This window comes from Hemitrygon akajei, chromosome 32 (genome assembly GCF_048418815.1).
Source record: "Hemitrygon akajei chromosome 32, sHemAka1.3, whole genome shotgun sequence".
Classification (NCBI taxonomy): Eukaryota; Metazoa; Chordata; class Chondrichthyes; order Myliobatiformes; family Dasyatidae; genus Hemitrygon; species Hemitrygon akajei.
Genome location: NC_133155.1, coordinates 3,486,683 through 3,511,117, shown reverse-complemented (window position 1 = coordinate 3,511,117; position 24,435 = coordinate 3,486,683). Strand labels below are relative to the sequence as shown.

The 24,435-nt window shown below is 44.5% G+C and overlaps 1 protein-coding gene across 4 annotated transcripts in view; it reads left to right on the top strand.

Annotated features, from left to right (window-relative positions):
• Positions 1 to 23,115, top strand: part of LOC140719632 (platelet-activating factor acetylhydrolase 2, cytoplasmic-like) — a 43,193-nt gene extending 20,078 nt beyond the window's left edge. For 3 of the 4 annotated variants that reach the window (XM_073034379.1, XM_073034380.1, XM_073034381.1), the window contains 9 exons: positions 2,756 to 2,903; positions 6,789 to 6,882; positions 9,319 to 9,387; positions 11,367 to 11,511; positions 15,213 to 15,326; positions 16,087 to 16,178; positions 16,936 to 17,106; positions 19,750 to 19,898; positions 22,852 to 23,115. In XM_073034379.1, coding sequence (XP_072890480.1) covers positions 2,756 to 2,903; positions 6,789 to 6,882; positions 9,319 to 9,387; positions 11,367 to 11,511; positions 15,213 to 15,326; positions 16,087 to 16,178; positions 16,936 to 17,106; positions 19,750 to 19,898; positions 22,852 to 22,952 — 1,083 coding nt within the window. In that variant the 3' untranslated portion in view covers positions 22,953 to 23,115. The remainder of the gene's footprint in view (positions 1 to 2,755; positions 2,904 to 6,788; positions 6,883 to 9,318; positions 9,388 to 11,366; positions 11,512 to 15,212; positions 15,327 to 16,086; positions 16,179 to 16,935; positions 17,107 to 19,749; positions 19,899 to 22,851) is intronic. The other variant, XM_073034383.1, reaches the window with a different exon arrangement.
• The last annotated feature ends 1,320 nt before the right edge of the window (positions 23,116 to 24,435 follow it).

Sequence of the window (24,435 nt, the reverse complement as noted above, 5' to 3'; positions counted from 1 at the left end):
GCACATCAGCAGCTTTCGTCATCCAGGCACTGGCACTTGGCTCTTACTCCACACCCCGTCCCAGCACTGCCACTGACTGTCCTGCTGTGGACCCCTGTGCACTGCCACCGCCTCGTTCCTCACTCCTCCTGTCCGAAATCTTTCCGAGGGGAAGAAGCTGGTCCTGAATCGGTGTGTGTGTGTGTGGGTTCAGGCTCCATACCTCCACCCTGATGTTAGCAGAGAGAAGAGGACATGTCCTGGGTTATGGGGTCCTTAATGATGGATGCCACCTTTTTGAGGCATCACTCCTTGATGTCTTGGGTGCCCTTGATGGAGCTGACTAAATTTACACCTCTCTGCAGCTTATTTGGATCCTGTGTAGCAGCACCCCCCCCCCCCCCCCCATACCAGGTGGTGATGCAGCCAGTTAGAATGCTCTCCACGATACATCTGCAGAACTTTGAGTGTCTTTGGTTACATATGAAATCTCCTCAAACTCCTAATATAGCCGCTGTTTTACCTTTTTTGTAGCTGCATTGATGTGTAGGGTCCAGGAAGCAACAATGGCTGTGCCTCTGGCACTGTGTCTGGCCCTGTGGCTCAGAAGGGGAGGGGACTGAAGAGGATGGCAGTAGTAATAGGGGTCTCTATAGATACGGGGGTAGATGGGCGATTCTGTGGAGAAAGGAAACACAGACAGTTGTTTGCCTCCCAGGTGCCAGGGACCGCAGTGTTTCTGAGCACATCCACAATATCCTGAAAAGAGAGGAGCCGTGGTACATCTTGGTACCAAAGACATGGTTAGAAAAAGGGAGGAGGTCCTGAAAACAGAATGCAGGGAGTTAGGAAGGAAGCTAAGAAGCAGGACCTCAAGGGTGGTAATCTCAGGGATTACAGCCTGTGCCACGTGACAGTGTGGGTAGGAATAGACTGGGGTGGCAGATAGATGCATGGCTGAAGAATTGGAGCAGGGGGCAGGGATTCAGATTTCTAGATGATTGTGACCTCTTCTGGGGCAGGTGTAACCTGTACAAAAGGGATGGGTTGCATTTGAATCTGAGGGGAACCAACAATCTTGCAGGTAGGTTTACTAGAGTTGTTTGGAGTGGTTTAAATTAATATGGCAGGGGGATGGGAACCAGAATGACAGAGCTGAGGATGAGTCAGCAGGTTTTCAAGTAGACGATGGGAGTAACATGAACGTAAGGAAGGACAAGCCAATGATTGGCTACAAATGCAGACAGAGCAAAGAGTTACATTATACCACAGCAGCAAAATACAAAAGGGTGAAGAATGCAGGACTGAAGGTTCTGTATGTAAATGTGTGTAGCATTCGGAATAATATGAACAAACTTGTGGCACAATTGGAGATTAGTCGGTATGATGCTGTGGGCATCAGTCATGTCTGAAAGAAGGCCATAGTTGGGAGCATACATCAAAGAATATACTTTATATCGAAAGGACAGGGCAGGAAGGCATAGGCGGTGGTGTGGCTCTCTTGGTAAGAGATGGAATTACATCTTTAGAAAGAGGTGACATAGGTTCAGAGAATGTTGAATCTTTATGGGTGGAGTTAAGAAACTGCAGGAGTGAAAAACCATTATGGAAATCATATATACCCGTAGGTCTCCAAAGAGTAGCCAAGATGTGGGGCTGAGATTGCAAAGGGAGCTGGAAAAGGCATGTAACAAAAGTAATGATACAATTGTAGTAGGGAACTTCAAAATGCAAGGGATTGGGAAAATCAGGTTGGTGTCGGATCACTAAAGGGGGAATTTGTTGTTTGCCTATGAGATGGCTTTTTAGAGCAGCTTGTGCTTGAGCCTACTCAGGGAAAGCCTATCTTAGACTGGGTGTTGTGTAATAACCCAGATCTTATTACAGAGCTTAACGTAAAGGAACCCTTAGAAAGCAGTGATCATAATATGATTGAATTCATACTGCGGTTTGAGAGGGAGACGCATAAGTCACACGTATCAGTATCCCAATGGAATAAAGGGAATTACAGAGGCACGAGAGAGGAGCTTGCCCAGGTGGATTGAAGGAGGATACTGGCTAAGATGTGGCAGAACAGGGATGGCTGAAGTTTCTAGGAATAGTTCACAAGGTGTAGGATAGATGTATCCCACAGAAGAAGTTCTTAAATGGCAGGGGCAGGCAGCCATGGCTGACAAGGGAAGTTAAGAACAGCATAAAAGGCAAGGAAAGGGCATATAAGGTAGCAAAATTGAGCAGGAACTTGGATGATTGGGAAGCTTTTAAAATCTAACAAAATGCAACTAAAAAGCTTTAAGAAGGGAAAAGATGAAATATGAGAGCAAACTAGCCAATAATGTACATCGAGATACTAAAAGTTTTAGTTGTATAAAGAGTGAAAGGGAGATGAGAGCTGAATCAGAATCAGGTTTATTATCACCGGCATTTGACGTGAAATTTGTTAACAGCTGCAGCAGTTCAATGCGATACATAATATAGAAGAAGTCTCATTACCACATGATGGTTGTGTCGTCAGCAAATTTATAAATGGTATTTGAGCTACGCCTAGCCACACAGTCATGTGTATACAAAGAGTAGAGCAGTGGGCTAAGCACACATCCCTGAGGTGCACCAGTGTTGATCGTCAGTGACAGGGAGTAACAATCATTTCATCCTCCCCAACAATCTTGCCCTGAAGAAGAACAATAAACAATCTTGAGTCTTGAATGTTTTGAAGAGAATGAGAAGCCTTCCTTTCTGTCTCTAACTCACCCATGATCTTGTCATTTTATTACAGGGAAGCTTCTTTCGCCTTTATTACCCATGTGAGGCTGAGCAATTAAAGCCAGTGCCATGGATACCACAATATCAGTATTTCACTGGCCTTGCTGATTACCTGAATAAGAGCAAGATGTGGTTTCCTCCTCTGTTGTCCCTGGCGTTTGGTGAGTGACTCTCAATGCTTGTGCGTGGCCGGGCGACAGTTCCAAAATTATGGAGCGGGGCTCCCAAAAGCAAGGTGGAGGGGCTAGGAACTTGTGCCCACAGGAGAGAAGAGTTTGTGAAGATCTTTTTGGGGATGGGGTTAAGGGAATATCAGATTGCCTTACCAAAATAGCGAAGTGCAGCCAAAAGTAGTCTAAGAAAATGCCTCGGAGGTGAGTTTGATGTGATTTTGGGACATCTGGTTAACAGGTGACAACACCTATGGTACATCAATCATTTTTGGATGGGCTCCAGGGTAGTTTAGCACTATTACAGTGCCAGTGGCAGAGTTCAATAGGCAATAGACAATAGGTGCAGGAGTAGGCCATTCAGCCCTTCAAGCCAGCACCGCCATTCAATGTGATCATGGCTGATCATCCACATTCAGTAACCCGTTCCTGCCTTCTCCCCATATCCCTTGACTCTGCTATCTTTCTTGAAAGCATCCAGAGAATTGGCCTCCATTGCCTGCTGAGGCAAGCATTCCATAGATCCACAACTCTCTGGGTGAAAAAGTGTTTCCTCAACTCCATTCTAAATGGCCTACCCCTTATTCTTAAATTGTGGCCTCTGGTTCTGGACTCCCCCAACATCGGGAACATGTTTCCTGCCTCTAGCGTGTTCAATCCCTTAATAATCTTACATGTTTCAATCAGATTCAGTTCAGTTCCACCACTGTCTGTAAGGAATTTATCCATTCTTCTCAGACCCTGTGAGTTTCCTCTGGGTGCTCTGGTTTCCTCCCATATTACAAATGTGTGTAGGTTAATTGGGTTCGATGGGCTGGAAGAGCCTTTTACTAATCCGTATCTCTAAATAATTATCTCTGTAAACTTACGTGGGATCAAAAATACCCACCATGATCTCCCACTTTAAGGCATACAGTGTGATGAAGTAAATTGTACAATCACGGCTTCTGAATTTGAGTGTAAAATGTAGATTTGTAAACCTTGTGCCAGTGTTATGGCACAGACCAATGCTGGTGTTAAGGTCGTTAACCCAATCCCCTCTCAATCGTGTTTTCAAAAGGAAAATCAGTTTTATTTTGAGGAAGAGCAGGAAAGTTCTCAACCCTGGTCAATACCTATCCTGCATTCTACATCGTGATCTGGCCTGTCAATGCTCTTCTTATAGCTGTGCATATGCAACTGTTGCATCACAACAGTAACGAGCTTGCAAAATTAAATTGTTAAACCTGCATCAAGGCCAGTGAACAGTTGTTTAAAGGGAATGGCAGGTACCTGGAACCTGCTGGAAGTGGAGGCGTTTAACAGTATTTAAAAGCCTGCTAGAAAGGCACATGAATGTACAGAGAGTGAGGATGTGGACATTGTGTAGGGATACAGGGTTTGTGTCTGAGAGTACAATAGTTAAGAAGCCTTGGTAGTTATGGCAAACTTGTTCTGGAATGACTCAAAGCACGGGAGGGGATTGGAGAGACACTACCCTTTCCTACTTTTTCCATCACTCCTTATACCCATCATTCCCTGGGATTAATGAAGCAAAGTTCCTAACTCAGTATGTTATTAGTCAGAATCTGGAAGCTGTAACATGCCAGGATGTAATATCTTGGCCCACCCATCTGCTTTGAACTTGTCTCTTCTCACCTTAGAAATTTTAGACCTGGGGTGGGGGGGAATATATTGGCCTTCTACCCTGTCCAAACATCTGCTTTGAACTTGTTCTTTCTCACCTCAAATGTATCAGACATTTTGGACGGGGTGGGGGGAGGGGGAAATATTGGCTGTCTACTGTCTACACTTAATCTTATAAACTTTTATCAGGCGCCCCCCCCCCCCCCAACCTCTGCCACTCCACGAAAACAACCCAAGTTTGTCCAAGCTCTTGTTGTAGCATATGCCCTCTAATCCAGGCAGCATCCTGGTAAATCTTCTGCACTCTCTGGAAAGTTACCAAGGCCTTCCTATAATGGGGGCCCAAAATGGAATGCAATTTGAGACCAAACAGGACTTAATAGAATGTGATCAAAATCTTGGCCAGAGGTTGGTGATTTGAGGGAAAATTAGTGGGGATAAGGGAGGGATCTCCTGAGCTTGGGAACCTGGAACTGAACTGGGTTGTAGAATTAAAATTAAGGATGAGGTTAGTAGAAATGGGTGATAGAAGTTCTTTAAGGTATAGAACGCAAGATCGTACAAAGAGTAGGAGTAGGCCTCAAGCCTTTTGGGCCTTCAAGGATGCCCCACCATTCAATATGATAATAGCCGATCTTCTCACCTTTTCTGTTAGTTCTGCATAGCCCTCAACTCCCTGATCTTTTAAGAAGTATCCCCTATGATCCAGCCTCCAAAGCTCTTTGGGATAAAAGAATTTCAGAAAATTTGCTATCCTCCACAAGGATGACGAGAACAGTGTATCCTGTAAAATTAAATGCACAGGAACTTGAGGTTTGCGGTTCTGGCGATTGAAATTAGGTTTACTGAAGATGCCAAATGGTGTAGGATTGGAAGGATCATGTGCAGAACAAAATATTGGCATTAATGAGAATTTACCACCACAGGAAGAGGAAAAACTAATGGCTCCATTTTAAATGGGGAAAATGTAGCTGTGATGGGGCCTTTGCACTCTTCTTACAGTTCTGGTACTGGCCCAGAGGAATTTGCTTTCAGTGCCCAATATGAGATGGAAACAGAGACAAAAACATGGAAATGAAGTAGACAGTGATGGATTTGGGCAGCATCAGGGCACTATGGTAGCATAATGATTATAGAGTCACTATTACAGCTGGAGACGTCTGAATTCAATTCCAGTATCCTCTGTAAGAAAGCTTGTACAATCTTCTTGTGAGCAAGTGGATTTCTTCTGGGTGCTCAGGTTTCCTCTGACATCAAGATACTGGCATTACTACAGGTTAATTGGTCATTGTAAATCGTCCTGTGATTAGGCTAGGGTTCAGTTGATGGGTTGCTGGGTGGCATGGCTTGTTGGGTTGGAAGAGCTTGTTCCACAGGATCTGTAAAATAAATCTGTGGAGAAATGATATTTCAGGTCAGCGGCCTCTCAATTTCAGATTTACGGATTTGGATTTTTCTTGCTTTGGTAACCTGGAGTTGGGTAATCCATTAATTGACACTTGGGGAGTAACAGATTCTACCCAGACAAGAGGAAAGAAAGCTGAGCCATTTTTGTAAGAATTACAGTACTGTGCAAAAGTCTTGGGCATACACACACATGTATAGTTAGGCCTTTACAGTGCTGTAGTAATTTTATGTATAGCACTGTCCTGCTGTTTAAAAAAAAAACACAGCAAATTTCATGACATGTGAGTGATAAAATCTGATTCTGATATGGGTCTCTATTATGGACTGAGAGTAGGAATGGAGCAGGAAGGGGGAAATTATGGTTGGGCGAAAAGGAGAGGGGAGCACCAGAGAGACATTCTATAATGGTCAGTAAACCAATAGTTTGAAATCAAATTACTTTGCCTGGTGTCTCAGAGCTGGGTGTGTCTGCACCTGCGCCACCCTCCTGCCCCAGCACTCCTTTTGTGCCCCCTGTCCCACACCCCTCCCGTGGCACTCCACCCTCACTGTTCCCAACATCCTTTGTTCCTGCCAGATTTACAAACTCACTCTCTGCTCCACGTTGACAAATGCAGTACTGTGCAAAAGTCTTAGAGTGTGTGTGTGTGCATATTTAAATATGCACCATAGCCTCATCATGAGAGTGTATATTAAAAAGGATTAAGTATTTTTGATTGTTCTTTTTTAAACTAACTATTCTCCAGTCCTGGACATTGGATATGCTGGAAAATTAGTTTTACTAATGGAATCCCACACCTCAATCAATGTCAATATTTAGTGCCTCATTTATTAATCCTTTAGGTCATTATTCAGTCCCAGTTGGATGGAATGCTTCTTTCAGAGCTGTGGAGAAATACCCAGTGATTATATTTTCGCATGGTCTTGGGGCATTCAGGTAGAGTGTGATCACATCTCTGACCCTTCAGCTTATGTCAGTCCCTCTCCACCTCGCATTCTGGCTCTGGCAAAGGTCCACCTGTTGACCTTTTTTTTTCTCGCTGATTCCCCTAGCCTTAAAGTGTGTTTTGTTTCTTGGCTACTCTGTTATTAATTTGGTTTGTCATTCTTGTTTTCAGTTCCCTTGCCTACACGCCGCCTTCCTCTTGTCCTTGCCTACCACCCATAAGCTTCCACATGCAACAGATCATCCTCAACTTCTGCCATCTCCAAAGAGATCCTGCCACCCAGCGTATCTTTACCTCTCGCTTCTCTCCGCTTTACACAGAACTGACTCCCTGGTCTATTTGTCTCTCCCCACTGATCTCCCTCCCATCGCCTTTCCCTGAAAGCAGCCAAAGTGCTACACCTGCCCATTCACTACCTCCCCTCCCCTCCAGAACAGTCCTTCCACATGACGCAACACTCCTTCACCTGTGAATCCGCTGGCCCCAGAGGTTCATCGAACACTTCTGCTCCATTGCCACAAGCGGGACTTCCCGGGGCCAAATATTTTAATTCCCATTCCTGTTCCAATGTGCCATTCCATGGCCTCCTCCTGTGCCAAGATGAGGCCACCTTCAAGGTTGAGGAGCAATACCTGGGTAGCCTCCAACCTGATGGCATGAATATTAATTTCTCCTTCCAGTTTAAAAAAATCCCTTCCTTCCCCACTTCTATTCCCCATTCTGGCCTCTTATCTCTAATCTACCTGCCTATCACCTCCCACTGGCGCCCCTCCTTCCTTTCTCCTATGGTCCATTCCTCTCCAGCCCTTTTCTTTCCTACCCACCTGGCTTCACATCACCTTTTAGCTATCCTCCCCCCACCTCATGTTTTTATTCTGGTATCATCTCCCTTGTTTTCCAGTCCTGAAGGAGGGTCTCTGCCTGAAAAGTTGACTGTTTATTCATTTCAACAGCTGCTGCATTTTGTGTGTTGTTTTCAGTTTCTCCCCCCTTCTTTCCTTGTATGCCCCATTTCCTTATATCCTTGAAGGTCCACTGAGTTTCTGCCTGTTCTCAGAACGTCTCCATTAGTCCCATCTTCCCACCTGTTTTCCTGCAACCTATTATTTCTGATGTGCTTTCTTGTGTTCTACTGGGGGGATTTACAGTAGTTGATTAACCTGCCAGCCAGCCAGGAAGATGTTGGAGCACCTGGAGGAAACTCCCATGGTCATGGTACTTGTGTATGGACAGCACCTGAACCCTGGGTTGAACCCGTTGAGGCTGCACTACCTCCTGTACAACTCTTTTCCTCATTTGCTTTCTCTATCTTGCTTCATAGGATAACACACGAACCCATTTCACCCACAAAATGCCAGAGGAACTCTGCAGGTCAGTCAGCATCTATGCAGGAGAATAAATGGCCAACGTTTCAGGCCAAGATCCTTCATCAGGACAGAGTTCCTCCAGCATCTGCAGAATCTCTTGTGTTTGACTCCCTAATAAAACTTGCTCATTTTGCTTTGTCCCACTCCCAACCTCAAGTCCAGGTCCAGTGGTCACAAACTGGGGTCTTCCTTGGTTGCTGTGAATAACCACGGCGTCTTCTGTGCCTTGTCGTGCCCTTCAGTCCCCATGCAATGTTGCAGTACCACCTTCCTAGCCATTGGACCTCACTAGACCTCATCCATCCTGACTGCCGAAGCTGTCTTCGATATGAGGTGCAAAAAACATTGTGTCCAGCGTAGATCCATGGTGATCAGAGCTCCACATAAGCCTTATCCCTTCCTTCATCTCGTCCCAATGTAATCCTTCCTCATTTCTGCTGACTTCTATCAAAGTAACTACAATAATCATCTTTAAACACTGAGTTTGGCCTTCTATCCACCCTCTGAATAATTATTTTCACTTGTATTGAGATGCAGTGAAATGCCTTGTTTTGCATGCCATCCACACATCTCATTCCAAACATGTGAGATCTCTATCACAATTCTTCCTGGATTTATTACTGACCACCGTGTATTTGTGGTCGATTGCTCGGAACCAAACTCTTCCATAATCTTCGTCTGCTCGCTTCTCTGTTTCTGCAGAAAATAACTCTGGCTTTTCTGAATGTCTGTCCAATCATTTCTGGTATATTCTTAGAAATGGTATTAGTATTTTTGGTAGTTTTGTATCTCTTCAAAAATCTAGAAGAGCCAGAGTTATTTACAGTTCTGAACAGTTATTTTTAAATTTCCTATTTCAATTGCATATTCTGCTTCCCTTTTAGTTACACCCTTGTTCCTTTGCAAAATGTCTACGGTCCATCGTTCACTTACTAAATCAAAGTTGCTGCATGTTCTGCTCTCCCCTCGATTGCGGGTACAAGGATGTAGTTATTTTCAGATTTCTGACAGCGGGTACTCTGTTTGGGCATCTCATTGTTCTGTTTTTCCTTGACACAGGACTGTGTACTCTTCCATCTGTCTGGAAATGGCATCGCAGGGATTTCTTGTTGCCGCCGTGGAGCACAGGTATTTCTGTGGACGTTGATTCACTGCTTTCTGTTGATGAACACCAATGCCTTTCAGTGGAAAACCCTACTACACGTAGTGGATCCGCCAGGTAAAGCCATTCCAACCTGAGCATATCTACGTGAAACATTGTTATAGAAAAGCCGCATGCATCATCAAAGATCCTCACCGCCCAGGCCGTGCTCTTTTCTTGCTGCTGCCATCAGGTAGGAGGTACAAGAGCCTTAGGGCTCGGAGCACCAGGTTCAGGAACATCGGTCATTAGGCTCCTGAACAAGAGGATATTTACTTTGATCTATTGAGATGTTCCCACAACCAATCATCTCACTTTAAGGACTTTATTTTGTTATTTCTTGCTCTCGTTATTTATTGCTATTTATTTATATTTGCATTTACAGTTTGTTGTCTTCTATGGTCCACTTGATCTTTCATTGATTCTGTTTACATTTGCTATTCTATAACAGTAGATTTGAGTATGCCTGCAGGAAAAGGAATCTCAGGTTTGTAGGTTCCTCTATGTGCTCTGATAATTTTTTTTTAACTTAAATTTTGGGGGATGGGTCCACATTGTTTGAAAACATGGTAACTGGGTGGCATCCACTGGGCTTTTTCTCTGGCATTCCTGGGAGAGGGTATCCCGTTGTTAACTTGCTGAAGTTTTTTCTTCCCATCATTGATCCATCAAATATTCCCACAGAGTTTGGGTGAGAATACTTGATGGGTTAGTGAGGAAGAATTTTTTTTGCTTCATCTGTCACCATAACCACAGGAGCAGAATTGGGCCATTCAGCCGATTGTGTCTGCTCTGCCATCTCGTCATGGCTGATCCGTTTTCCTCTCAACCCCATTCTCCCCAAAACCTTCCACGGCCTGACTAATCAGGAAACCACCAACCTCTGCCTAAAATGCACCCAGTGACCTGGCCTCTCCAGCTGCCCGTGGCAAAGAATTCCACAGATTCACCACCCTCTGGCTTTATGTAAAAAAAATCCCTCCTCCTCTCTGTTCTAAATGGAGGCTCCTCTGTTCTGAGGCTGTAAACTCTGGTCCTAGACTCCTCCACCTCTTTACATCCACTCTATCTAAACCTTTCAACATTTGATAGGTTTCAGTTAAGGGAAAAATGCTGACTTTGGTCTATTTTACCATGTGCCTCCAAATATCCTGAAACCTCATCCTTGACCATGACTCCAACATCTTCCCAGCCACTGAGGTCAGGCTGCATGATCTGTAAGTTCCTTTCTTCTTGCTCTCCCCCTTCCTGAAAGATGGAGTGACGTTTGCAACTCTCCAGTCCACAGGAACCATGCCAGAACCTAGTGATTCTTGAAAGATCATTACTAATGCCTCCTCAATCTCTTTAGCTACCCCTTTCAGAACCCTGGGGTGTCGTCCATCAGGTCCAGGTAACTAGTCTACATTCAGACCATGCAGTTTCGCAAACACCATCTCCTTACTAATAGCAACTGCACTCACTTCTGCCTCTTGATGCTTGTGAACTTCCGGCCCACTACTAGTGTCTCTCACAGTGAAGTCTGATGCAAAAGACTTATTCAGTTCATCTGCCATTTCCTTATCCCCCATTACTATCTCTGTGGTGTCATTTTCCAGGGGTCCAATCTCTGCTGTCTCCTCTTTTGCTCTTTATTTATCTTTAAAAAAAAAAGACTTTCGGTACGTTTTTGATTAGTATCATTTGGTTTTGACTAGCTTGCCTTCGTACTTCATCTTCCCCTCCCCCATGGTTTCTTTTGTTGCCTTTTGTTAGTTTTTAAAAATTTCCCAATCCTCTAACTTCACACAGATGTTTACTCTATTAAATGCCTTTTTTTTTTGCTTTTAACCAGAGTGCTGAATGGTGGAGGAGCTTCATTCTATATCTAGCCCCATCTTGTACATGCCCTGAGCGTTTTAAATTCATGAGTTTTTTGGAACTGTTGCTTGGCGTTAGATAATTCTGGATGTTTGTTTTGAATCAGAGATGAATCAGCTGCCTGTACCTATTACTTCAAGTTACAAGCGGAGGAACATTCTGCAGATGCTCACTCCAAACTGGAAGAAGTGTGGCTGCCCGTCAGAAAGCTGAACGCAGGCGAGGAGGAGTTCCCCCTTCGGAATAGCCAGGTGCTTCCAAAATGTTGTTGTTAATTCAGCAGTCCAGTAAAACTTCAGCTCTGCCATGAGAACATTCACTGAATGGATTGGGAAATTTGCTGCAAGTGCTCCTGGATGTAGTTCAAAACGGGAACAGGATTCTCAACCAGCTGATTTAGAAGATCTGTTGTAATCATCACTTATGACTGTGTACTTGTGGGCTCAGTCGGTTTCTAAGCTCAAGTTTGTTCTGCAGAGTTTTAGACACTGGAAAATCAAAGTGGCCCACGTAAGCAGAGCAAACCTTTCTCCTTGCTGTCTGCATTGTGACCTCAGCGTGTGCCAGACTGGTTTCCAATTGGTAAACTAATTTTAGCGCTGCAGTTGCAGTGCACTGAACGTGATCTGTCTAACTGTTCAGCAAACTCCCACAAACAGTAATCCTTTCATGAACAGTGATACTGACCACAAGCTCCCAGGAGTGGTGCTTGCTCATTTCCAAATTCACAATGCTTTGGAAAGTAGCAGGAGGGTGGCTGAACAGAAGAACGGTGGAACAGTTTGTCTATGGCATGGGTTCCCAACCTGGGGTCCAGCATCATTTGATTTTGTGTACTTCAACCCTTGTTCTCTATCCATTTCTCTCCCTTTTTCCTGGTCTATACCAAACAACCCATACTAAAGCTGTTTGTGAGAAACTTAGCAGGTGTCCATAAGAGGTGTAGAAGTACTGAAAGGCATGGATGAAGGCTTCAGCTGCAGGTCTGCTGAAGAGTGGTGATATCACTGAGGTGAAAACAGTATCTGTGGTTAGGTGTTCCTCTCGGAGTCAAACGTAGCAAACAGATTCGTTTGATTTCGTAACAAGAGAGATGAGTCTTTGGCCCCCAGATTTTCAACTGGAGGAAGATTTTTTTTCATCCCGTACTGAATGTTGCACAACACATTGTCAGTTTTGTGACAGAGAATGATTCCAGAGTGATGAGAATGGGGTATTGGTGGGTGTCAACAGTGTGCATGTGGAAATGGAGGGTGTGTTTTTGGCCAGTGTTGCTGTGGAACAGCGTGCAGATCAGAGATGAAAAGCACCTTGAACTTCACTGGAGGTAACTTGTGTGTGGAAAGAGAAGCCATTGCTAGGGATTCTTTGTTTGCAATTGGATATAGACATACAGTACAGAAACAGGCCCTTCGGCCCATTCTGACCAAGATGCCAATCTAAGCTAGAATCATTTGCCAAGGTATATTTGAATTGAACCAACTGATTAGAGTCACTGTTGTCTAAATGCTTGGGACAAGATAATGGTGGAGGGTGGTCCGGCAGGCTGACTGTTGATATGCCACAGTTCTGTTAAGGACAAGGATAGACCAAATTGGTCTCTTCTATGACTTTATCAGTTAGTTTGAGTTGCTCCATAATTTTGCAGGGCTGTGTTGACTTATTTCCTGCCTCTTAATAAAATGTAGCTGTTTATTAAAGCAACCTTGATTGGTTTGAAAGCCAGGATATGGTTGTCAAAGATTAGAAAATGGTAGTAAGATGTATGCAGTTTGGGGGACAGTTTTCACAAAAGTTAGAGAAGTGAACTTATTCATATAGGAAAATCACAGAGCAAAATGGTACAAGAGACAAATCGATCTGTTTCTTGAGAGATGGAAGAGATGCTGTCACTGGAAAAAGTGAGAATGTTACTGGGTCAGAGGTTCAAGTGGAGGCCTTTGAATCCAACAAGCCTGTTCTGCTAATCATTCTAGTCACCGCCAAGATGTAACCAGATCACTTTTCCTGAATTTACCCTCACCAGATTAAAAAAAATCAGTTCCATCACAAAATCTCCCTCTTTTTTGCCAGATTCCACAGTTGCTTCATAAACGAGAGATTCTACAGATCCTGGAAGTCTTGAGCAATGCACACACCATGTTGGAGGAACTCTGCAAGACAGGCAGTATCTTTGCAGGGGAATGCACAGTTTCCGAATAAACGTTGACTGTTTATTCCCCATCACAGCTGCTGCCTGACTTGCTGAGTTCCTCCAGCATTTTGTCTATGTTCCACAGCTATTTATTTTTGATGGGCAGGTGGAGGAGATGTCTACGCCCCTTTGCCTGATTTTTAACACAGTTTCCTCATTGCTTTTCCCACCAGTGTAAATTGTTTCTCTGTACCTAACAAATCCTTTAAACACTTAAAACCTCCAATTGATACTCAACATTTTAAATTTGAGGAAATGTGAACCCAACTCATGCAACCTGGCTTCAGAAGTTGAGCCTATTGGCCTTGGTAGTCTACTGGAGAAGATTCTAGATTGTTTGCCATTATGTAATACACAAGTGTAAAGGAGAACGAAACTAATGTTACTCTGGATCTGATCCAGCATAAAAACACTAAACACGAGTAACATACACAAAATGCTGGAAGAACTCAGCAGGTCAGGCAGCACCTATCGAAACGAATGAACAGTTGACATGTTCGATCGAGGACACCCCCCCCCCCCACCCCCCGCACTTCAGGGCTGGAAAGGAAGGGGCAAAATGCCAGAATAAAAATGTGGGAGAGGGGAAGGAGGCTAGCTGGAAGGTGATGGGTGAAGCCAGGTAGGTGGGAAAGGTAAAGGACCGGAGAAGGAATCTGATTAGAGAGGAGAGTGGACCATCGGGGAAAGGGAAGGAGGAGGAGATGCAAAGCATAAAGAATCTAATTTTTTTTTGAAAATGCACACAATAAATGTAAAACATAAAAGGAGTCCTATAAAATACAAGTAAATCTTGTATACACAGGTGGATTTACGTATGTCAAGTGCTGCTAGGTGATTTGTATGTAGTGACGGTGGTGTGGGTTTCTGGGTAGTGGTGTTGATCAGCATTCCTGCTTGGGGAAAGTAACTATGTTTGAGCATGGTGCTCCTGGCAGGGATGCTGTGTAACTACTTCCCTGATGGGAGTAGGACAAACAGTCCATGAGCAAGGTATGTGGGATCTTTCGTTATATTTCTGGCCTTTCTCTGGTAACTTTCTGTATGTACTTGCGGGTGGACTGGTGCTGGTGATGCATTGGGCGGTTTTAATTACCCATCGTAGATCCCTCCTGTCTGCCGCAGTGCAGTTTCCATAATGAATGGTTTCAATCTGTGCTGTAAACATTGCAGCTAGGAAAGGAGCCTGTAGGCTTTACCATCCATCGTGCTGAGCTAAGACAGTGTGATCCATTGGTTAACTAGCTTTACATTCCTATACCAGGCAAATCAATGGTATCTGTGGGTTAAAAATACCTCACTGCTGACACCTGGTGGCTGAATCCAATACTGCAGCAGGGCAATGAACTCCAGAGCTAACACTGGGATAGTAGAACACAAAGTGGCTACTGAGCTGTCAGATCAGGGAAAGTGTCACTTTCATTCTCAATTGAATAATAACTTTCAAAGAAGATGCTTTCTAAAAGGGAAATGCTTCTGAGAAAGCAATTCTGAATGCTCTAGTATTCTAGAAAGCAATTCTAGAATGCTCAGTTCCATATAAATCTGAAACTGGATGGCCAAATGCTCTGTGCATTATACTGCCAATGAAAAGTCAAAATTGTTTTTGTCTTTTTTCTTCTCTTTTGTCCCAATTTATATCGAGCAGGCAGAACCTCAAATCCATAGTTCCTGAACTCTGAGCACTAACAAAATATATAGGCCCTATATCAAACTCCATTAATGCATTGTCTTGTTCCCCCCGGCCCACTCTTCCAGCTGTCTCAACGAGTAAAGGAATGTGTTCAGGTTTTGAACGTCCTTTCCGATATCAACAGTGGGACGTCCATCGAAAACGCCCTTCCCGATAGCTTGAGCCTCTCTGATCTGAAGGTGGGTATGACTCTATTTTAAGAGAAATTTGGATAGGTCCATGGATGGGAGGGGTATTGAGGGCTATGGACCATGTGTGAGTCGATGGGACTGGGCAGTATAACAGTTTGACACAGACTAGACGTGCCAAACGGATTGTTTGCTGCGGTGTAGTGCTTTGTACTCCTGCAGCTAATAACCTGGCCACTCAGTGTATGTTTGTGGTTTCTGCTGCTGTAGTCCATGCATAACCACACCCATGAATACAGCCAAATGAAACAACATTTCATTTGCCAAAATGCAGAAGCAAGTTGCACACAGGACGAGGAACGTAGCAGATATAAGATCAGTAAAACAGTCACACAAACAGAAGTCCAAGTCACTGAGTTCAGGAATGTTGCAACAGCCTGCAATCAAAAACGATACAGCTTGTCTTATGCCGAACACTGAGGGTAGCACAGACTCCAGCATGGACGCCACACCACCCCACCTCACCTCAGGCACCGACACCTCCGCCTTGCTCCTGGGCGGCTGCAAACGGGCCACCCCGCGGATTGCAGCTGAGTCCTCAGTGACTGGGGACGTGCAGTTCCCCTGCCATCGGTCCCACTGATAAACCAGTGAAGCAGATTTCCAGCATTCCACATTACCAATGTCCGGCATAGTAACAATTCTATTCAACCCATCTGTAGTTCCATTCCATGAAGAGTGTCTGTTTGAGCTGCATCCGTGTCTTTGAGGACTATATTGAGAATTTGAGATGGTGCTCTTCTCACTACAGGGCTACATTGACCTACAGAAGGTTGCAGTGATGGGCCACTCATTTGGAGGTTCCACATCAATCTTGGCGCTTGCCGAGGACAAGCGGTTCAGGTATGTCCACTGCTTTGGTTTCTGTCAACGGAAGAGTGTGCTCAGAGAAAGTTGCCACTGAGAATCAACAAAGGGATTCAGTGCCAGCTTCCTGCCGTAAAATGAGGCAGTTATCATCTGCGTTGATGTCTGCAGGTGATACCTCCCTGAACTTTAATAAAGTGGCCACTTTGTGTATGTTCAAAGTCCTCTGCTGCTGTAGCCCAGCCACTTCCAAGGTTTGACATGTGTGTTCAGAGATGCTCTTCTGCACACCTCTGGTGTAACTCGTTATTTGAGTTGCTGTCTGCATTTGTCAGCCTGAACCAGTCTAGCCATTCTCCTCTGACCTCTTATTAAGGGGTTTTCACACACAAAGTTGCTGTTCGCTGGATTTTTTTTTTTGCTTTCAACATCATTCTCTATAAATGCATAAGACTTGTGTGTGAAAATCCCTGAAGACCAGCAACTTGAGATATTCAAACCACCCCATCTGGCAGCAACAATCATTCCACGATCAAAGTCACTAAGATCTCATTACTTCCCCATTCTGATGTTTGGTCTGAACAACACTGTGTAACTGAATCTAAAACAATTGTCCATCTTTTTACAAGATAGAGTACGATACGTTTAACTGGACATGGTTCTCAATAGTTCTTGCTATCTATCAGAGCAAAGCATCACTAACGGTGAGGGACATTATGAAATACTAATCACTATTCCTCTTCGATTAGATAGCTGCAACTTCCCAGGGCCTAAGTGTATTCCTTTCCCACAGGTGTGCAGTGGCTCTGGATACCTGGATGCTGCCACTAGCAGAAGACGTTTATTCCAAGGACCTCGGTCCTCTATTTTGTATTAACTCTGAAAAGTTCCAGACAGAGGACAGCATTGAAAAGCTGAAGAGGCTGCAATCCACTAACAGTGCTCTCAAAATTATCACCATCTTGTAAGTAAAATCAGTCTGAATTCCATACTACAGAAAGAGCCCCGTACAGATTCTGTGTTGCTGCTTGATGTCAGGGAATGGAAGTACAGTGGATCCAGTTAATTGGGACACATCAGGACCAGTGCATTTTGGCCCAAGTAAGTGGCTACCCTGATTAGCTGAAGCTTCATGGAAATAGTTAAAAGGGTGTGAAAGACAAGCTAGTATTTAGCTGTGTAACAATTTTTGCATTTAAATGAAATACAGAACAAATTAGAAAACTGCCACTATTACTATAGTAATTTTATTATAAAACTGTTAGTACCTAATAGTCATTGACGGAGGAATTCCTCCAGTATCCATTGCCATGTACGCTGCCAGTTGACTCGGTGAACAATCGCACAGGCACCTAAAATAAGAACAAAATTATCTAATCACTGCTTTCGAATCCGCATCTCTCAGCCCAAGTGGACAACTCAAGCTCACATAAACGATGATATTTTAAAAACTGGTCACTTCAAGTACGATGTAGTGTCCAACAGCCACACAAGTAGCTGGCATCTCCAAGCCTGAGTGCTTGAAACCACAGTCAGCAAAACAGTTCCGAACTGATTTGCTTCTTCCTTCTCACCAACTTTCAGTGACAAAAATAACTGTTTTTTGAACACAAACACACAAGTGATGCTATATTTAAAAACTTTGCTCTAAGTATGGTGTAGTGTCCAACAGTCACATAACTGAAGCTAGTTAGAAACTGTTCAACAGTTACCAGCCCCAATTGAGCAGCAGAGTGTCCCAAATAAATAAAGGGAATCCTGGCTATTTTCTCAAATGGTTTTTGTTCTTTGAGAATTAACCCAAATAATCAAATGCCCCAATTTGCCAATGGTCCAATTACCTACTGGATTTGTAACAACAAAAATTAGAGAACAGTAAAGGAGAAACTTCTCCAAGTGTGTTGGAGATGAGGTTATATATTAGATTTTCTTTGAGATCCTGCATGGTAACAGGCCCTTCTGGCTCAATCACACCCATCTGACCAGTGGCCCAGCTACCCGGACTCTGGGTAGCTGTGGGCCCCAGCTACGCCTGCCTTTTTATTGGTTATGTAGAACAGCCAATGTTCCAAACCTTCCCCGGTGGGGCTCCCAACTCTTCCTCACTGCTTCATGCACCCAATTTCATCAACTTTCTCTCTAACTTCCACCCTGCCTGTAAATTCCCTTGGTCCTTTTCTCATGTGTCTCCATCTCTGGAGGTGAACTGTCGACCAACATCTTTTATAAACCTGCTGTTTCCCACCGTTATCTTGACTGTACCCCTTCCCACTCACCTCGTGCAAAAATCCCATTCCCTTCTCTCAGTTCCTTTGCCTCTACCACATCTGTTCCCAGGACACAGCGTTCCATTCCAGGACATCAGACATGCCTTTCTTTAAAGAACAGTGTGAACTTCCTCTACTACTGATACTATCCTCACTCTTATCTCCATTTCCCAGACAACTGTGCTCACTCCATCTTCCTTTTGCCTTAAAAGTGATAGAGTTCCTCTGTCTTTGCCTACCAACCCACAAGCCTTCGCATCCAACACATTTTCTGCAAGTTATGCCATCTCAATGGGATCTTACCACCAACGTATCTTTCCTCCCCACCACTTTCCACAGGGTTTTCTCCCTCCGATTTCCACGTCCATTCGTATCTCCCTCCCAGCACATCTCAACATGCAGCCAAAGTGCTACACCTCCCCATTCACCTTCCTCCCCCCCCCCCCCCCCCCGCCTCCGTTCAGGGTGCAAACTGCTCTCCCCAGTGAGGCGATACTTCACCTGCAAATCTGCTGGTGTATTCTATTGTATCCGGTGCTTTCCTCTACATTGAGACCTGTCGTAAATTTGGAGACCACTTTGTCCAGCACCTCCGCTCCATCTGCCAAAAGCTGACCTTCCTCCCCGGCCAAATATTTTAATTCCAATTCCCATTCCTGTTCCAACATGTTGGTCCATGACTTCCTGTGCCAAAATGAGGCCACCCTCATGGTGGAGGAGGAACACCTTGTATTCCATCTGGGTAACCTCCAACTTGCCAATCCTCCGTGGAGGTCAGAAGTGGAGAGAGTGAACATTTAAGTTACTGGGTGTCTGGATCTGAGAATCTAACCTGGTCCCAAAATATCGATGCATCTATAAGGAAAAGAAGACAGTGGCTATATTTCATTAGGAGATCGAGTGTGATGGGGGAAGCTCCAGTGTTGTCATATACTCTGCTGCTAATGTATCCAGCTGACAATGCTCAGCTTAACAACACAGAACACTGGGTATCTTGTCGGGACCAGAGACGAAGGTCAGGCCAGTTCTGCTCCCTGCTGCATGATGTTTACTTGGTTTTGTTCTGAACTGAGGCTGTGGTCTGCTCCAGACTTCATACCTATGGACTCTCTATTGTTCTGAACACCATTTGCTTTTATTGTTTGCATGATTTGGTTTTTTTCTCTCTCTCTCTGCACTTTGGATGTTAGAGTGGGTTCTTTTAGGGTTTCTTTATTTTATAGCTGCCTGTTAGATGAATCTCAAGGCTGTACAATGTATACATTCGTTGATAATGTACTTTGAACTTTCTGTACATGAAGACTAACATTCGCAGTAATTGTTCTGGTTATTACTTTCAGGGGTTCAGTTCATCTGAGCCAAACAGACTTCACTTTGGTGACCGGAGACTTGCTCAGCAGGGCATTTGAGACGAGAGGAACAATCAATCCTCTAAAGGGTCTTGAAATCACCAACAGGGCAGCGTTGGCCTTTCTGCAAAGACACCTGGGTAGGTTCTAACGTACCATCATACAAAATATTATATTCAGCCCATCAAGCCTGTGCTTGGTTCTTTCTGTTCAGTTAAATCCTCTCTGCTCTTTTCATGTACCCCCACAATTTTATTCTCTTGAGTTACTGAATTAGCTTCTATCACGTTTTTCAGGCAGTGCTTGTCAGAATATAACTCATGACTGATAACAAGCTAATTTTTTTTTTTACAAACCCTCCCTTCCCCTGCCCTCGCTGGTTTTCCAATTGCCTTTTTGTTTCCTCATTTTGGAGTATGGGCTTCCCTAATAAAGTCTTCATTCATCACACTTCCATAATTGTCCTCCGGGAAACAGATCTCTGTTTTTAAGAGATCCAGTATAGAACTGAGCCATGCCATCCAGCAACCCACCGATTGATTGATTTATTTTAACCCCCCCCCCCCCCCCCCCCGTAGCCCAGTGGCTCCAAACCCGTGGGCCACGGACCCGTCAGGTAATAGTAGGGGTCCGTGGCATTAAAAAAAATCTAGCCTTATCATGGGACAATTTACAATGATTAATTAACCTGCCAACTGGTACATCTTAGGACCAGAGGAAACCCACGCCCACATGGGAAGAATGTACAAACTTGGAGGACTCCGGAACTGACTTTGAACTCAGCCCCAAGTTGTAATAGTGTCACACTAACTGCTACACTACCGTGTGGCCATCTTCAGGGACCAGCTGCGGACTCACCGGTGAAGGTGTCTGGGAAACATTGGCTTGAGTTCCTTGATGCGAAGATGATGGGTTGGTGATTGAATTTCCACAATGGGGTTCTTCTGTTTTTCATGGATGTCTTTGAAGACAAGAATTTAAGGTGGTCTGCTGTGTACATTCTCTGATATTAAGCAGAACCGTCTGAACCATGTGCGACTTGGAAGGAGATTTGTGGCTAGTGGGATTCCCAAGCACCTGCTGCTCTTTCCCCTTTTTGTGGTATCAGAGGTTGTGGGTTCAGTAATCGAAGTAAATCTGTGTGGTACATTTTATTCATGGTACAGACTGCAACCACAGTGTAGCATTGCAGGAATGTCTGTCCTGTTGTCTTCTCTCCTGTGGTTACTGACCTTCATAACAGAATAAACAATTATTGCTGATGTATAGACCAGGGCCCCTCCACCTATAGGTTCTGGTACGTGAAATGATACAGAAAGTGGTGGACATAGTCCAGCCCATCATGGGCAAATCACTCCCCACAATTGGGCATGTCTATAAGGTGAACTGTCACAGGAAAGCAGCATCCATCATCAAGGACCCCTGCTATCTAGGCCATGCTCTCCTCACTGCTGCCATTGGGAAGCAGGTATACCACGCTCGCTATACCACACCATCAGGTTACCATCCTTCAACCATGGTGAGCCGGTGTGGATAACTTCACTCACCTCAACACTCAACTGATTCCACAACCAATAGACTCTACAAGTACTATCTACTATTTTTTTGTATTTGCACAATTTGCCTTTTGCACAGTTGGTTATTTGTCAGTCTTGATGTGCAGTTTTTTCATTGATCCTATTGCATTTCTTCAAATAGCTGCAAGGAAATGAACCTAGGTAATGTACGGTGTACTAGCTCAAAGTACGTTGATTATCAGAGTATGTGTAGGTTATAAAACCTTGAGAGTTGTTTCCTCACAGGCAGCCACAAAACAAACCCAAAAGAACCCATGGGGGAGGGAGGGAGGAAGTCCAACCTACGCCCAATGTGCAAAGAGAGAAATAACAAATCGTGCAAGCAAACACCATTCAGACCAAAAGTGAGTCCGCATACACAAAGCTCGGAGCAGACCCACAGCCTCGGCCTCAGTTCATCACACAGCCGCGGAGCCCGCAGTCACAAAGCCAGGAGCTGCTGGAGCAGGCCTGCGGCCCTCCGCTTCAGTGCAGCAAAAAGCAGAGCAAACTCTGATAATACATTTACCTTCAGCTCTGAGGGCAGCAGATGCCTGGAAAAACATCACCACCTACTCCCTTCCCAGTCGTGAACTATGGAGTCGATGCAACAGAGTCCAAATCCTTGAAGTTACTTCTCGTGGCACAATGGGAGAAGATGATGGAAGGCTCAGGGTGGGCCGGACATCCCAATCTTGTCAGCAGTGTGTGATGCAGGAATCTGGAACAACTGCCGATCTGCTGCAGGAGCTCAAATTGGGTTGAACAGTATCAGATAAAATGAATTGTTAATGCTGTGCATATGATTTTTATGAAATAAAGTACTCAATTCATTGGTTTTCTCAAAGTACAGGCAGAAGCATCACCGGAGGATGCTATTTAGTGATACAGCATGCTGTAGGCCCTCCTGGTCCTTAGAGCCACACTGCGCCAGCAACACCCCACCAAACCAGAATAACCCGAGCCTAAACACAAGATAACTTGCAATGACCAGTTAACCTACCCAGTACGTCTTTGGACTGTGGGTGAGACCCAGGGCACCTGGAGAAAACCCACACGTACAGAACGATGCTGCAGTTGAACTCCGGCCCAGGGCACCTGGAGAAAACCCACACGTTCCACAAGGACACGTACAGAACGATGGAACACTCCGAGCTTCAATTGTGTTGAGCTTGCCACTACTTCAAACTGGAAACTGGGACAAAAAGTTTTCAAACTTAATGCAGGGTTTCAACCCGAAACGTCAACATTTCCCTTTTCTCTCCGAGACGTTGCGTGACCTGTTGAATTCCCTCAGCAGACAGCCCGTTCTGTAGGTTATTTTAACTGTCCTGGCTCAGCTTGCTGTTGAGCGACATCTAGAGGCCAGTGCTGGAAGTGGATGTCAGGATGAGTACTGCCTGTGAGGGGTGTAGTTCACCACGTACTGAGGAGATTCGATGGGTGAGGGGGGGTGTCTGTGTCTGTGTCCATGTCTGTCCAGCCAGAATGTGAGAGAACCAGTTAATTTATTTTTTTTTTCCAACTCAATTTTTAGATCTACAAAAGGATTTTGATAAATGGAACGCCCTTGTTGAAGGAAATGATACACAGTTGGTTTCTGGGCCTCACCTTTCAACTAAACCTGCTGCTGACTGACGGAGCCCCACCAGTTCCTTAACGTGAAAGAGAATGCTTCAGAAGTTTTCTTTCCAAGACTGAAAGAATACCTTGTATGAAGGATCTTAAATATTGACTGCAAAGGTTGCACTAATATGATGTCAAGTACAAGCAAGCCAATAAATTTGACCCTACTAACAGGCTTCTCTTGTACTGCCTCCTTAACCTGTAGCCGTGGAGTTAAAGTAGACTTGAGCTTTATTGCACATCTGCTTCATCAATCTCACTACATAGCCTTAACCTTGTTTGAACTTGCAAAAGTCTCAACCTTCTAAATGGAGAAATTTTGTGGAAAATCCTTTCAAATTTCATAAATGCAGCGATTTGTCTCCATACTGTCCGCTACATGATAGCATGAAGTGTGTGCTTAACAATATTGTTTAAAAATGAACACTGATGGTATAGTTGTGTCATCACCTCCAAGGCTTCTCTCAGTCCTAATTGATATAATGCTGTATGTCAGCGAGGTTTCCACTGGCATGCAGTTCATTTACTGGTCTACTTAATCTCGTCATCTGCACTCCAGAACCAAAGTTGTTCAATGTAGAGTAGTACAGCAGAGGAAAGCATGATGCCTGCTCCAAGCAGTATGGCAGATTAAGCTAATCCCCTCCACCCGCACATGATGCGTATCCCTCCATTGTCATCATATGATGTGGACAATGGTGGTCTTTCCATGACCATGATTATTCCTAACAAACTTTTCTGCAGAAGTGGTTTGCCATTGCCTTCTGGGCAGCCTCTATAAGATGGGTGATCCCAGCCCTAATTAATATTCTTCAGAGATTGTCTGCCTGGTGTCAGTGGTCGCATAACCAGCACTTGTGATATGCAGCAGCTGCTCGTACGACCATCCACCACCTGCTCCCATGACTTCACATGACCCTGATCAGAGGGCTAAGCAGCTGCTACCCCTTGCCCAAGAGTGACTTATAGGCTACAGGAGGGAAGGAGGACCTTGCACCTCCTTTGGTGGAAACGTATCTCTACCCCACCACTCAGTCCTTCCATTCCTTGCATATCCATATATCAAGCCTAAAGCCTCTTGATTGCCACTGTTTCAATTGGGAACCCATTCCAGAGTTGTGGGTTGGAGAAACTAATCTGGCTGTTTACTCATTAAATTTTATAAACTTCTAGCAAGTCTCCACCCGGCCTCTAACATGCCAGAGAAAATCTCAGTTGTTGAAGCAAAGTTTGCAGAGGGTTGAAGACTGCGCGCTAAGTCATTATTGGCTCAACACAGCTATATGAAAAATGGGACTTAAAGGTCTGCAACGAGCCCCCACTCAACAATACCACTGGCCAATCATAGGGTCAGTAATAAGAGCAGAGAAAGCCTGTACTATTCCCATATCCTGAGCAGCATTTCTCAACAAAGGCAGGCAACCATTATGAAATTCACTGCTTTCTTCAGTGTGTCTATAGCTTATGGCATTGAGGAAAAGAGTGAAGAGCAAGA